The sequence below is a fragment of the Scyliorhinus canicula genome, chromosome 3 (genome assembly GCF_902713615.1).
Source record: "Scyliorhinus canicula chromosome 3, sScyCan1.1, whole genome shotgun sequence".
In the NCBI taxonomy this organism is placed as follows: domain Eukaryota; kingdom Metazoa; phylum Chordata; class Chondrichthyes; order Carcharhiniformes; family Scyliorhinidae; genus Scyliorhinus; species Scyliorhinus canicula.
The window spans coordinates 47,398,029-47,414,103 of NC_052148.1; the positions used below are offsets into that span (position 1 = coordinate 47,398,029).

General features: G+C 43.7%; 1 protein-coding gene across 4 annotated transcripts in view; it reads right to left on the reverse strand.

Annotated features, from left to right (window-relative positions):
- Positions 1-16,075, reverse strand: part of dym (dymeclin) — a 536,995-nt gene that overhangs the window by 298,124 nt on the left and 222,796 nt on the right. For all 4 annotated transcript variants that reach the window (XM_038790496.1, XM_038790499.1, XM_038790497.1 and 1 more), the window contains exons 10-11: positions 12,220-12,398; positions 4,777-4,902 (exon numbers count right to left, since the gene is read on the reverse strand). In XM_038790496.1, coding sequence (XP_038646424.1) covers positions 4,777-4,902; positions 12,220-12,398 — 305 coding nt within the window. The remainder of the gene's footprint in view (positions 1-4,776; positions 4,903-12,219; positions 12,399-16,075) is intronic.

A 16,075-nucleotide genomic window follows, 5' to 3' on the forward strand; every position in this document is an offset into this window, starting at 1 on the left:
GATGACAGATATTAGGCTCACTGCCTGCAGTCTCCTGCTTTCTATGTTCCTTCTTGTTACATTCGCTATTTTCCAATCCAGAACCTAGGGAATTCTGGAAAATAAAAACCAATGAATATAGCGGGCAGCTTGATAGCACAAGTGGCTAGCACTGTGGCTTCACAGTGCCAGGGTCCCAGGTTCGATTGCCCACTGGGTCACAGTCTGTGCTGAGTCTGCACGTTCTCCCAGTGTCTGCGTGGGTTTCCTCCGGGTGCTCTGGTTTCCTCCCACAGTCCAAAGAATTGTAGGTTCGGTGGATTGGCCATGCTAAATTGCCCTTAGTGTCCAAAAATGTTAGGAGCGGTTATTGAGTTACGGGGATAGGGTGGAAGTGAGGGCTTAAGTGAGTCGGTGCAGACTCGATGGGCCGAATGGCCTCCTTCTGCACTCTATGTTCTATGATCTACTATTTCAGCAGCCACTTCTTTTTAGAACCTAGGATGAAGTCTATCAAGACCTTGGGACATGACAGTCTTTAGCTCTAATAATTTTCTCAGTAGCTTGTAACTGCGTTAAGTTCTCCCCTCCCTTTCACTCTTAGCTTAAATTATTTATGGAATGTTATTTGCGTCTTCTAGACTAAGTGACCTTGACAAAGTATCTGTTCAGTGAATCCACCATGTCCATATTTTCCATTATTAATTCCCTAAACTCACTCTCTGGAAGATCAATCACATTTTAGTTAGGGTGTTCCTTCTGTAGAAATTCTGATCAGCTGTTTTTATATTTCTAGCCAGCTTATGATCATATTCTAATTTCTCGCTTTTTGTTATTGTTCTAATCTTTCTTTGCTGGTTTTTACATTCTGTGCAATCTTCTGACCTACCACCAATCTTTGTGGAACTGTAAATATTTTCTCTCAATTTGATACCACCTTTAACTTCCATAGTTAGCCACAAAGTGATGCATCCTTTTCCTTGGAGTCTTTCTGTCTCCCTTCCTATCAGTGTAGTTGTGCCTACACAACGTGGGCTGCAGCGGTTCAAGAAGGTGGCTCAGCACCATATTTCAAGAGCGATTAGGGATGGGTAATGAATTCTGGCCCAGCCAGTGACACCAACATTCCATGCAAATAAGTTTTTAAAATACATCTTTGCTGAGTGCTATGAAATACTTCCTTAAATACCTTCCACTAGATCTCTACTAACTTTCCATCTTTCATCTAATTTTCCAATTCACTTTAGCCAGCTCTGTGCTCATACCCTTATAGCCTTTATCAAAGGTTAAAACATTGTTCTCAGAGACACTCTTCTCGCCCCAAATGGAATACAAAAGTCAATCAGTTAATGATCACTGCTACCTAAGGGTTCCTTTACCATGAAGTTATTCATTAATAATATCTCATTTCACATTACCAAGTCTGGAATGGCCTGCTTTCTGATTGGTTCTAGAATATGCTGCTCTTGTAAATTCTCCCAAACGTACTCTCGGAACTCTTCTCCCAGGCTATCTTTGCTAATCTGATTAGTCCAATCTACAGTTAATTAAAGTCACCCATGGTTATTCCTGTGCCTTTCTTGTAAGCCACCATTATTGGTTACAAGAGCAGGTCAGAATCTTAGAATCCTGCCGCAAGTAACCCACCTCCTGACTACCCAAATCTACATCTACACGACACAAGTCAACAGTTTGATGGAATGCTCTCCACTTTCCTGGATGAATGCAGCTACAATAACACTCGAGCAGTTTGAACCATCCACAATATAATAACCCACTTGATCGATACCCCATCCACCACCTTAAATATTCACTCCCTCCAGCACCAACTCTCAGTGACAGCAGTGTGTACCATACACAACATGCACAAGAATAACTAAACAAGACTCCTTCAAAACCCACGGCTCGACAACCTGGAAGGACAAGTACAAGTAGCTACATGGGAACACCACCACCTGCAAGATCTCCCCATCACCCCCCCACCACCACAACCCAAGCCACTAACCATCCTGATTTGGAATTATATTACCCTTCCTTCAGAGGCCTCCTAAAAGTACTGTACATAATCTTCACGATAGGCTGCAGTGGCTCAAAGAAGGCAGCATCAACTCCGCTCCGGCAATTAAAGATAGGCAAGAAATGCTGGCCTTTCCAGCGTTGCCCACATCCCATGAAAAAGAAAATAAATGGGGGGGGGGGGGGGGTAAGCGGCGAAGGCGTTGGCTGGGCTAATGGTGGAAATGGGAGGGGTGGACCCATGGAGGTTTCTGCACCCGAGGGAGCGAGAGTACTCGAGTGCAGAAACCTGGGTACTCAGGTTTTATCGGCAGTCCATAAGGTATACTCGCGGATCGACTTCTTTGTGGTGGGGAAGGCTTTCATTGCCTGGGGTTAAGGGGTCAGAGTACTCGGCAATTGCAGTATCAGATCATGCTCCACTTTGGGTGGATATGGCACTGGAAGAGGGGGTAGTACGGAGGCCGGGGTGGAAATTCAATGTGGGACTGTTGTGGGACCGAGGATTGTGTGACAAAATTGAAAATGTAATTGAGGAATATATAGGTTTCAACTGTACGGGTGAGGTGGCGAAGGCAATTGTCTGGGAGGCTCTAACGGCGGTGGTGAGGGGCGAGGTGATCTTGTTTAAGGCCAGGGTGAACAAAGAGGAGAGGTTGGAGCGGCAGAGCGTAATAGATGAGATGCTAGAGGTAGAGAGGAGTTATGCACAAGATGGGGAACCAGCGAAGTTGGAAAAGAGGAAGGAACTACAGGCGAGCTTTGACGGACTACCTACAAGGAAGGTGGTGCGCCAACTGAGGAAATCAAAGTGCAGGGTGCAGTTTACGAGCATGGGGAGAAGGCGTATGTTAGTGAGTCAGCTTCGATGGGAGGCGGCGGCAAGGGAAATTGTTCAGGTGCGAGACAGGGCAGGGAAGTTACTGGTGGCTCCGGATCTGATTAACAAGGTCTTTGAGGAATTCTATGAGAGGTTGTACAGGTCAGAGCCACCTGGGGAAGACCGGGAGATGCAGGAATTTCTAGATGGGCTAGAGTACCCGGGATTAGGGGAGGGAGACAGGGCTACATTAGAAGGAGCGATAGTGGAGCAGGAGATAAAAGATGCGATTGGGAGGATGCAGTCGGGGAAGGTGGCAGGGCTGGATGGGTTTCTGGTGGAATATTATAAAAATTCAAGGATAAGCTGGCACCCCTGATGGTGGGGATGTTTGAGGAGATAGGGAAGGGTGTGTTGCCACAAAATTTGGGGCAGGCATTGATTTCCCTGTTGCTTAAAAAAGATAAGGATCCAACGGAGTGTGGGTCGTATAGGCCCATATCACATTTAAAAGTGGACACAAAAGTATTGGCGAAGGTACTGGCGGGTGGCTGGAGGGCTGTCTTCCGAAGGTAATAGGTGAAGATCAGACAGGGCTCATGAAAGGGAGGCAGCTCTTTTTGAACGTTAGAAGGGTATTGAACGTGGTCATGGCACTGGTGGAGGGGAAGGAAACAGAGGTGGTTGTGGCGTTGGATGGCGAGAAAGCATTTGACCGGATAGAATGGGGGTACTTGATATCACTTCTGGAGCGGCTTGGGATCCGTCGGATCCTTATCTTTTTTAAGCAACAGGGAAATCAATCGGCTTGGGATTGAACCAAAATTTGTGGACTGGGTAAAGCTATTATATAAGGAGCCGAGGGTGAGTGTCCGCACAAATAACATCAGCTCGAGATACTTTTCTCTCCACCGTGGGACTAGGCAGGGATGTCCTATGCCCTGCTGTTTGCATTCGTGATTGTGCCATTGGCCATCGCATTAAGAAGTTCGGGGGTATGGAAAGGGATAGTGCGTGGGGGGAATAGAGCATAGAGCCGATGACTTGTTGTTGTACGTGTCAGAACCGAACTATCAATAAGGGGAATATTGGAACTGCTTCAGCTGTTTGGGTCTTTCTCACGGTACAAATGAAATCTAGACAAGAGTGAGTATTTTGTGGTGTCTCGGCTGGGGGTGGGGGCAGGGTTGTGGGGGACTGCCATTCCGTAGGGCACTTTAGATACCTGGGGGTGCAGGTTGCTCAGGAGTGGGGGGTGGGGGGGGGCTCCACATTGCTGGAGGAGGTGCTGATGACAGGTGGACTGGAGAAGGGGGTAGTGTCGGCGGTTTATGGTGCTATTTTGGAAAAGCAGAAGGCACCACTGGAAGGGATCAAAGCAAAATGGGAGGAAGAATTGGGAGAGGATATGGAGGAGGGGTTCTGGTGTGAGGTGCTCCAGACAGTGAACGCCTCCACCTTGTGCGCGTGATTGGGGCTGATACAGCTGAAGGTGGTATATAGAGCACACCTCACAAGGGCGAGGATGAGCCGGGCCTTCACCTCATTGATCGCCCGAAGGCGGATCCTGTTGGGGTGGAGAGCAACCACTCAATGTATGTGTTAATGGTGACTATGGGTGATTCCTGATTCTTTTTTGTTATTTGTTTATGTTAACATGCAGGCAGTTGTTTGGGGGTTGGATGGAGGATGGGATTGTTGTTGGTGATATGGGGATTGACATTATATTCGTTACTCCTTCTTGTTTATTGTTGGTGGGTGCAAATTTGGGAGAAAATTGAAAAAGAGGAGAATAAAAATATATATATATTTTTTTTAAAAGTGTATTTATATTTCAGCTTCTAACTGATCCCAGGTGTATATCCCAATCATTTATTTTGCTCTCTATAAAATGTAATCAAGTGAAGGATAAACAGTGCATTTTACTTCATATTGGATACACTAAAGCAGCTTTAACTCACCACTTCATGAACAGAACGGTTGAATGAATCTTCCTCAGTGAGGATTAGAAGAATAATAAGTGCCATGTACACATGGTGAGAATTCCGCTCTTCAACGCAATACAAAGTCTCAAGAATTGGAAGAACCTACAAACCAAAGAACAAAAAAAAATCTGGAGTTACATATACATGCAATTAATTCTTACTCCTTTTTCCTAACCATCTGACCTTGCATCCACTTATCCCATTTATAAATAAAGGCTTTCATTTCCAGTGAGAATTAATCTGTTAATTCATCTTCCACTACCACTGCCTTCCCTCTTCTCCTGAAAGCAGCACTCTTGCTACAAGGTTTTGGTCCGGGTACCAATTTTCCATGTGTGAGCACAGGGTGCATTCACATTTAAAACTGGAAGAAAATATTTTAAAAGCAGGCACACTATTAGTACACCATTTCCACTGCTTGCTGCCACCTAGGTGGAATTTGGGTTTTTTGCCTAAAATGCCATTCCTTCATCCAGGTATTAATTGTGGGTCTTCCCCCAAACATTACTGCCGAGGACAGTCCCGAAAGAGGGAAGAGAAAATAGACAGGAAAAAAAAAGAGATATCCACCACAAGATACTGGAGTCATTAGAAGTGATCAGAAGCATCCACTCTAATTACCCTTCGTCAGAGAATAATGATGGTCTCAAGCTATACAGCAAAATCATTTCTTATGTCACTCTCCCTGATAATAGTTCAGACAGCGTTTTATTTTCCTGTTGAAAGCATTAGTAGGTCCTTTCTAACCCCTCCTTGCATCATTGCCTGCAATTTATCATTATTAATTATTCTCAACCATCATATGGTTAGTTACATGATCCAAATGTAGGTTTTGGGGCTATAAACCCTTCAAATTTGCCTTGTGAAGGCAGATCCATTGCTGGGTAGTTTTCCAGGCGGCATTAATCTTCAAATTAAAGCCTCGATAGTGAGCGCTGACAAACTGTTTAATCGTGGGAAACAATTCCGACAAATGCAGATCAGCAATCAACAAAACAAACAAAATTTAGGTTACCCCCAAAACAAAAACCTTGGGTCAGTTAAAATTTTCAAGCCTTGATTTTTGTGAGGTTAGTGTGTCAAGGGACATGGCCAAAGGCCAGTAAATTAAGTTGAGATACGGATCAGTATTTAAATAATGGAGCAGGTTAAAGGGGCTGAATTGCCTTCGCCTATGCACTCAGCAAATACTGTCAGAAGGAGACATAATCAATACAGTGTTGTGCCTCGAGTATAGTGTCTTCCTCTGCCAACCAGGAAATAGGGGAGAAATTCCTGATACATACTCTTAAAGGTCCAAGTTAAGAAGAAAAGTTATAGGCCTAAGAAAAGAGCCATCCGAGAGTGGGTTGGGTTTTCTAGATCAGTGCTTCTCAAAGTGAGGTACGCGTACCGGTGCCGGTGCGAGCCATCGTCTGCCGGTACTTGGAGTGTTTCCAGAAAAGAAAGAGACAGTAATCCTGGATTGGCTTGTTTCGCTCACCGGTCCCTGGCACATTGAAAAAAAAACTGCCGGTCCGCCACATCAGATAGTTTGAGATGCACTGTTCTAGATCATTAAGGCAATGGAATAAGCAAATTTGGAATATTACTTTAAATTAAATTGAGAGCAGTATAAAGCAACACACAATCAAATTCGCAACAAGTAATTTTAGGACCACACTAAGAGTGATGAAAATTTAGAATGGATTTCCAAACATTGGCGGAAAAATGCCAAGAATAATTTAAAAACAATTAGATGCAGTAATGGTTGAAAAAGCAAACCTTTACAAAGTTGTGTTGCATAAAATAAATATTCGTTTATAGCTAGACATATATATGTATTGAACTTTTTTGAAAATAATACTTTTCTTAAACTAGGTTACAACAGCTAGAGTGTTGCATTTGCGAAGGACCCAGCTGCTTTTATGGAGACAGGGTCTATGGAATTGTCAGAGAGGTCACATGATCCAACTCTTGGGTGTATAAAATATACTGGAATTTGGAGTCAGAGGAGGCTACCACAGGGACAACAGGATTAGCCTACCCCTCTTTCTTCTGAAACCTCATCAAAGCTGATCTGTTTGTGTTATGAAAACCCCACCAGAAGATCTCATGGCTGCAAGATGAGAGTCCTTAACACCATTTTTCCAATGAGGAAATCCCAAGAACCAGCAGCTACAGTGGACCGGGACCATTTAACTGTGAACAAGCATCTGGACAGTACGTGAATAATCTTTCTTCTGACTTTACTTGTTCTTTGGCCGAGATTTTAATATCCGATGCTTTGCAGAGTTGTATTTTTTGCATGCTTGAGGGAATTGTAAGTGTTGCTTTTACATTAGTAGATAGTAAGGCACATACATTTGTGCATAAACCTTTATTAATAATTTAGGCATCTTTACCTGAGTGAATTTTAGCAATAAAAGTAACTCTTTACATGTTAACTGAAACTAACCTTGTTGGCTTATTCCTTGCACCGAGTTATGCACAATTAAATACTTATATTGAATTCACAATATGACCTCCATTTTAAATCAAACTCGGTTATAACCAATTTATGAGTGAAACCAAGAAAGGAATCAATTTACCTCTATTAACCTGATCGTAACGAAACAATGACCATTCGGATCAGATATCAGTAAACTGTACCAATAAGGGATGATGGAAAGGTTTTTAGAGAAAGGGAGATGAAGGGCTGGATTCTCTGGTCGCCGACGCCAAAAGCGCATTCGCCGACGGGCCGGAGAATCCAAATTCCCAACAGAATCGTGGGCAGCGTCGCTTTCATGATTCTTCGCCTCCTCCAAAGCGGCGTACTCACTGTCTCCGGACTGAGGCCCGCACCCCAATGTTCCGCCCCTGACCGCCCAAGTTCCTGACGGTGTGGGTCTCTCATGGTCTTACCCGTCAGGAACTCAGCGTGGCAGCTGCGGACTCGGTCCAGTACCGCCACAGTCGGGCGAGGGTCAATCTGCGAGAGACTTTATTCAGGGCTGGGGGCACTGTGGTGGTGCGGTCTGGGTGCACGAGCCGGCCGAAGGGGGGGACTATTTCGAGGGCCGGCTCCGTGGGATGCGTCTACCATGAAGCACAGAGCGACCGCTGCAGGCTGCCGCCATGCGCATGCATGGCCTCGGACCCAGCAATTCTCCAGGCCGTAACGGCAGCTAGAGCCGGGTGCTCTATGCTGCCTTCCTGCGAGCCCGCAGCAAAGCGGGGAATTGGTAGCCGCTTGGCGCTATTTTTCCTGGCCGTTCCCATGCCGGCGTGGGACATCGTCTCCAAATCGGAGAATCCAGCCCGAGGTATTTGAAAGATAAACAAAAAATATTTGCTGGTATGCTTATACAAGTTCTGGTGCCCTTGCATAAATTGATGATTTTTTGTAAACCTAAAGAGTGATGGACATTGAACAGTGAAAGCTTGGAAGCCAAAGATGGCTCCGATTTGGTGGAAGTGTGTGAGATTGATGTAATCCTCAAAATAAAGCTAAAATTCGGTGGTTCAAGTAAATCACCAACCCAGCAAATTTGTAAACCATAATTGAAAACCTTTATATTCATTTGACTCATTCTGTTGCGTTGAATCATATGTAAGCCAGTTAATACAAAGCTAAAAGATTATATTCAACTTTTGACATCAATCAACTGAGGTGACTCCAATCAAATAAAAAAAGTTGTAAAAATCATAATTTCAGCAACCAATCAGCTATTTGTCAGAATTTGAAGTTCACTGCTAGTAATTTATTGAGATAGGTTTTTTTTTAAACCATGTTCTTTTCCATGTGTTCATGAATTAAATAACCTGACACTGAAGGATGCTCAAACCTACCATCCCAATTTGAGAAATAATAATAATAATAATCGCTTATTGTCACAGGTAGGCTTCAATGACGTTACTATGAAAAGTCCCTATCTTGGTTAAACCAGAGGAGGAACAACCCTCAATGACATCACCCAAATTTGCCTTTGGTAATCAGCAGTTGGAAAATGAGGTGTGTGCTTCAGGCCTTAAGAAACATGGCTGAATTTAAAAGTCTTTTAGCAGAAAACACCAAATAAGTCAAAATAGGAGGAACACAACTAGTGATATGGTACCCACGTTTATTCTGTAATCTCGATACATAAGAACATAAGAACTAGGAGCAGGAGTAGGCCATCTGGCCCCTCAAGCCTGCTCCGCCATTCAATGAGATCATGGCTGATCTTTTGTGGACTCAGCTCCACTTTCCGGCCCGAACATTGTTCCCTTTATTCCTTTAATCCCTTTATTCTTCAAAACACTATCTATCTTTACCTTAAAAACATTTAATGAAGGAGCCTCAACTGCTTCACTGGGCAAGGAATTCCATAGATTCACAACCCTTTGGATGAAGAAGTTCCTTCTAAACTCAGTCCTAAATCTACTTCCCCGTATTTTGAGGCTATGTCCCCTAGTTCTGCTTTCACCTGCCAGTGGAAACAACCTGCCCGCATCTATCCTATCTATTCCCTTCATAATTTTAAATGTTTCTATAAGATCCCCCCTCATCCTTCTAAATTCCAACGAGTACAAGCCCAGTCTACTCAACCTCTCCTCATAATCCAACCCCTTCAGCTCTGGGATTAACCTAGTGAATCTCCTCTGCACACCCTCCAGTGCCAGTATGTCCTTTCTCAAGTAAGGAGACCAAAACTGAACACAATACTCCAGGTGTGGCCTCACTAACACCTTATACAATTGCAACATAACCTCCCTAGTCTTAAACTCCATCCCTCTAGCAATGAAGGACAAAATTCCATTTGCCTTCTTAATCACCTGTTGCACCTGTAAACCAACTTTCTGTGACTCATGCACTAGCACACCCAGGTCTCTCTGTACAGCGGCATGCTTTGATATTTTATCGTTTAAATAATAATCCCGTTTGCTGTTATTCCTACCAAAATGGATAACCTCACATTTGTCAACATTGTATTCCATCTGCCAGACCCTAATCCATTCACTTAACCTATCCAAATCCCTCTGCAGACTTCCTGTATCCTCTGCACTTTTCGCTTTACTCATCGTAGTGTCATCTGCAAACTTGGACATTGCCCTTGGTCCCCAACTCCAAATCATCTATATAAATTGTGAACAATTGTGGGCCCAACACTGATCCCTGAGGGACACCACTAGCTACTGATTGCCAACCAGAGAAACACCCATTAATCCCCACTCTTTGCTTTCTATTAATAAACCAATCCTCTATCCATGCTACTACTTTACCCTTAATGCCATGCATCTTTATCTGATGCAGCAACCTTTTGTGTGGCACCTTGTCAAAGACTTTCTGGAAATCCAGATATACCACATCCATTGGCTCCCCGTTATCTATTGCACTGGTAATGTCCTCAAAAAATTCCACTAAATTAGTTAGGCACGACCTGCCCTTTATGAACCCATGCTGCGTCTGCCCAATGGGACAATTTCTATCCAGATGCCTCGCTATTTCTTCCTTGATTATAGATTCCAGCATCTTCCCTACTACCGAAGTTAAGCTCACTGGCCTATAATTTCCTGCTCTCTGCCTACCTCCTTTTTTAAACAGTGGTGTCACGTTTGCTAATTTCCAATCCACCGGGACCACCCGAGTCTAGTGAATTTTGGTAAATCATCATTAGTGCATATGCAATTTCCCTAGCCATCTCTTTTAGCACTCTGGGATGCATTCCATCAGGGCCAGGAGACTTGTCTACCTTTAGCCCCATTAGCTTGCCCATCCTTAGTGATAACAATCCTCTCAAGGTCCTCACCTGTCATAGCCTCATTTCTATCAGTCGCTGGCATGTTATTTGTGTCTTCCACTGTGAAGACTGACCCAAAAAACCTGTTCATTTCCTCATCTCCCATTATTAAAACTCCCCTCTCATCCTCTAAAGGACCAATATTTACCTTAGCGAATCTTTTTTGTTTATATATTTGTAAAAACTTTTACTGTCTGTTTTTAATATTCTGAGCAAGTTTACTCTCATACTCTCATCTTACTCTTCTTTATAGCTTTTTTTAGTAGCTTTCTGTTGCCCTCTAAAGATTTCCCAGTCCTCTAGTCTCCCACCAATCTTTGCCACTTTATATGCTTTTTCCTTCAATTTGATACTCTCCCCTATTTCCTTAGATATCCACGGTCGATTTTCCCTCTTTCTATCGTCCTTCCTTTTTGTTGGTATAAACCTTTGCTGAGCACTGTGAAAAATCGCTTGGAAGGTTCTCCACTGTTCCTCAACTGTTCCACCATAAAGTCTTTGTTCCCAGTCTACCTTAGCTAGTTCTTCTCTCATCCCATTGTAATCTCCTTTGTTTAAACACAAAACACTAGTATTTGATTTTACTTTCTCACCCTCCATCTGTATGTTAAATTCCACCATATTGTGATCGCTCCTTCCGAGAGGATCCCTAACTATGAGATCATGAACCAATCCTGTCTCATTACACAGGACAAGATCTAGGACCGCTTATTCCCTCGTAGGTTCCATTACATACTGTTCTAGGAAACTATTGCGGATACATTCTATAAACTCCTCCTCAAGGTTGCCTTGACCGACCTGGTTAAACCAATCGACATGTAGATCAAAATCCCCCATGATAACTGCTGTACCATTTCTACATGCATCAGTTATTTCTTTGTTTATTGCCTGCCCCACCATAACGTTACTATTTGGTGGCCGATAGACTACTCCTATCAGTGACTTTTTCGCTTTACCATTCCTGATTTCCACCCAAATGGATTCAACCTTATCCTCCATAGCACCGATGTCATCCCTTACTATTGCCCGGATGTCATCCTTAAATAACAGAGCAACACCACCTCCCTTACCATCTACTGTCCTTCCGAATAGTTTGATACCTCGGATATTTAACTCCCAGTCGTGACCATCCTTTACGATGATACCAAGAATGTGGGAGAATTAGGTATGGAAATAAAAGATTATGCTTTACTGTTCTGTCATTAGAGTATGAATCAAAGCAGAAAGGCAGAAGAAGCTAGACTATATTAAGTTTGGCTACGTTCCTCAGCATCAGCAGTTTACAGCAAAAAGGATTCCGTGCTGTAAAATGAGAATGAAAACAAAACCATAACCTATAAATGAAATCCTCCATATATCCAGTGTCCAAAATTAACCCATCAGATTTAAACCACAGCCTGCCCATAACAGAACCTTATTGAGGTAGGGGCATCTATATACTGCAAAGGGCAATTCATTGAGCCCTACTGGCTTAGTGGATAAAGACATCAAGTAAGGTGGCACATGGTCATGCTGATTAGAAGGTACAAGCTTTAATTCTCACATGTATTGATCTCAGCCTGAACTGACCCGTACAACTTTAACATAGGAAGAGTCAGCACCTTCAGAGGAGGAAAGGAAATTCAGGAAACAGTACAATTCATCTGTGGCTGCACAAAGTCTAAAGCACACTCACCAGATTTTCTACATCAGTACGGGCCAGCACATACGTTCTCACATTTGGGTTCTGATGCAACAAGGTATACAGCAGAAGAGTGGCCTGGTCAGATTTCTGCTGCTCGTACAATGCTGTGTACAAACTGTTGAAATTTATCTGGAAGCAGTAGGAGTTTGGTGACTGATTGGCAGTATTATCTGAAACAAAGGATTACAAGTCACTTTGTTAGGATGAAGAGGAGAACAGGACAAGCACCTTGTTTACTGCAACATTTTCATCTAGATTGATGAGTCCACTCTGATTCTCTTGTATTTTCACTTTGAATTTTATTTTTTTTAAACCCGATGCCTGTTTATGTTTTTCTTCCCTCTTAGTGTTGATTTCTGTCTTGTTTTCTCCCTCCTCCCTCTTCCCTGCATCCTCTACTGATATATTTTATATTTATCAGTTTGCAGGTGATTCAACACATTAGCTATTCTTACTCCATCTCCATTTTTCCAACTATACTAAAATGCCTGTTTACCTCAATCTTCAGTTACCTGATACCAAAACTTTGTTTTTTTTTAAAGATGCTGAGTAACCTGCTGCGTACATCCAGCAATTGTCTTTATTTCATACTACCATCATTAAGGTTTTTAAAATTTCAATAAAACCATATTTTCTTTAAAATCAGCCAAGATCTGGGTTTGCAACGGTATATTAAGAGAATGAGGTGATTAGTGATGCTGATACATAAAGTCGGGTGCAATGCTTTGGACATTCAACTACATTTACAGAGATGCATGATCATCTAAATTATAATACTTCCACATTTGGTCCCTGCCATGCTTTATGAAAATGAATGGTGGCTCTAATTCTTACTTTTTCTAAAATAGCTGATATTCGTCTTCATAATATTTTGATAATACTGTAAGCTATCAGCAGAATCTGGAACATGAGCTGTTATATAATCCCATTTCCTTTTTCACCGATAGTACTACGTTTGGAGCATGTTCAACAATATAAAATGAGCGCATTGGTGAACTGTGTTTTTTTTTACATGGGAGTATATCCGTTTTTTTAATAACAAAGCTGCACTACCTCAAAATTTTAAAAACTTGTCAAACTGATGTACATGACCAGTTCAGCTCTCTGCAAACAGAAATTATATCATTTACCCCTACAACTTTTCTGAAACAAGCAATGTTTATTCTGGTCATACCTAGTCCCACACCTTTTCCTCATCTCCAAAACCGTGCACGTGCTTTACTTTCAGATAGCAATCTGATTCCTTTTTTAATACCTCTATTGAACCTGCCTCCACCACCATCTCAGCAATTTCATCCCATACTCCAAACACCCTCTGGGTGAAAAGGTTTCCCTTTTGGCCTTTACTCCTTTTGGCAATTATTTTGAATCTGTGGCCTCTAGTTCTTGATACTCTCTTGAGTGGTAACAGCTTTTCACTATTTACTCTGTCCACACACCTCGGAATCTTGAATGCCTCTATCAAGTATCCTCTCAGCCTTCTGTTCCCAAAGAAAAATAGACCCACCCTCTCCAATCCATTTTCATAGCCACAGTTCTTTATTCCTGGAATCATCCTTGTGAATCTCCTCCGTATCCTTCCAAAGCGTTCATATCACTCCTCAAAATATGATGCCCAGAAATGGATGCAATACTCCAGAAGAGGCATAACTAATATCTTATTCAAGTTCAAGATTATACTTGTATTTAATGCTCCTATTAATAAAGCCTAAGATAATATATGTTTTATTAACTAACATGCCCTGCCATCTTCAATAACTTATCTGCACTTCCTTTAGTTTCTCCCTTTATTTTATATTGTCTCTTCATATACATCCTACAAAATGAATCACCTCACACTTCTCTGCATTGAACTTAATCTGGCACTTGTCTGTCCAATTCACTAATCATGGGCTGGATTCTCCGTTTCAGGGACTATGTCCCCACGCTGTCGTGAAAACAGTGGTCTTTTATGCCAGAAAAACTGGCGTCAAAAGGCGACAGGTTCACAGCCTTTCAGGGGGCTAACAGGCAGCTGTCGTGGAGCTCGCAGCTCTAGCTGCAGATACGGCCCCCCGCAGTTCCGGGTCAGAGGCCACGCATGGCGGCGGTCTCCAGCGGCCGCGCCGTGCTCCATGGCGGACTCAGACCCCTGGACCGCGGAAATAGTGCCCCCGATCAGCCGCGCGCCCGACCTGGGCCGTCTGCACAATAAAAGACCAGTCCAGAATGAGGACCCCCTGCCCCCTGACTGTAGTGGCTGTGGACTCGAGAGTATCCCGAACGGTGAGACCATGTGTGGTCCACGCCGTCGGGAATTGGGCCGGTCAGGTCACAGAATAGCGGGCCGGGCCACAGGCCATGGTCTTAGGTGGTAGATAATCGGCACGACGTACGCTTTTTAGGGGGTGGAGAATTGCTGAACCAGCGCCGGCCCCAATTTCATGCGGAGAACTGGAGTCTCCACCGAAATAGTGTTCGGCGACAGGGTGGGGAGAATCCAGCCCCGTGTCTTTTTGACGTTCAAGACTATCCGCACAACAGCTGACAATGTTCCCAATCTTGGTATCATCTGCAAGTTTTGAAATCATGCCTTAACACCACAGTCTAGTTAGTTAATAAAGGTTAGGTAAAGTCGCCATAGTCCCAGATGATGGAGGCTGCTTTCCCCTGAGGAGAGCTGACTGGTGGTGATTGAACCTGAGGATCACCATACCTCAGACAAGGAGCAAGGTTGACAAGGCGATTTGCAGAGGTAGGAGGAGAAAAGAATTAGGACACTAAAAGATTTGTTTCTTGGGGGTCATTTTGCGGGATTGAAGGAGCTGGGAGCGAAGTATGGGCTGAAATATTTAGAAACATGCAGGTTTGAGACTTTGCCAAAACAAGATAAAGAGCTTCCCAGCAGAGCCAGCTTCCACATTGCTGGAGTACGTGCTGACGGCAGGGGGACTGGAGAAGGGGGTAGTATCGGCGGTTTACGGGGCTATTTTGGAGAAGGAGAAGGCACCGCTAGAAGGGATCAAGGCAAAGTGGGAGGAAGAGTTGGGAGTGGAGGGGTCCTGGTGTGAGGTGCTCTGGAGGGTGAGCGCCTCCACCTCGTGTGCGAGGTTGTGGCTGAACAGTTGAAGGTGGTGTATAGAGCACACCTTACAAGGGCGAGGATGAGCCGGCTCTTTGAGGGGGTAGAACGTTGTGTGTGTGTGTGTGTGTGTGTGTGTGTGTGTGTGTGTGTGTGTGTGGGGGGGGGGGGGGGGGGGGGGGGGGGGGGGGGGACCACATTCATATGTGTTGGTCCTGTCCAAAGCTGGAGGATTACTGGAAGGAGGTGCTTAGGGTAATCTCTAAAGTGGTGCACGTGAAACTGGACCTGGGCCCTTGCGAAGCCATATTCAGGGTTTCGGACCAGCCATGGTTGGAAACGAGCGTGGAGGCAGATGTTGTAGCAGCCTTCACCTCATTGATCGCCGAAAGGCGGATCCTTTTAGGGTGGAGATCAACCTCTCCACACTGTGCCCTGGCGTGGCAGGGGGACTTGCTGGAATTCTTAATGCTTGAAAAGATGAAATTTGAACTCAAGGGAAGGAGGAAGGGTATCTACAATTCATAGGCATTATTCATTGTGCATTTTCGAGAACTGGATTACATAAAACATTAGAGGGTTGGGGGGAGAAGGACTGTACGTGTTAATGGTGACTATTTGTGATTCCTGATTCCTCTTTGTCATTTGTTTATGTTAACATGCGTGTTAATGTTTGGGGGTTTGGTGGGAAGATGGGATCGCTGTTATTGATATGGGGATTGGCATTGCATTCGTGACTGATTATTGTTTATTGTTGGGTGTAAATTTGAAAGAAAATGTGAAAAA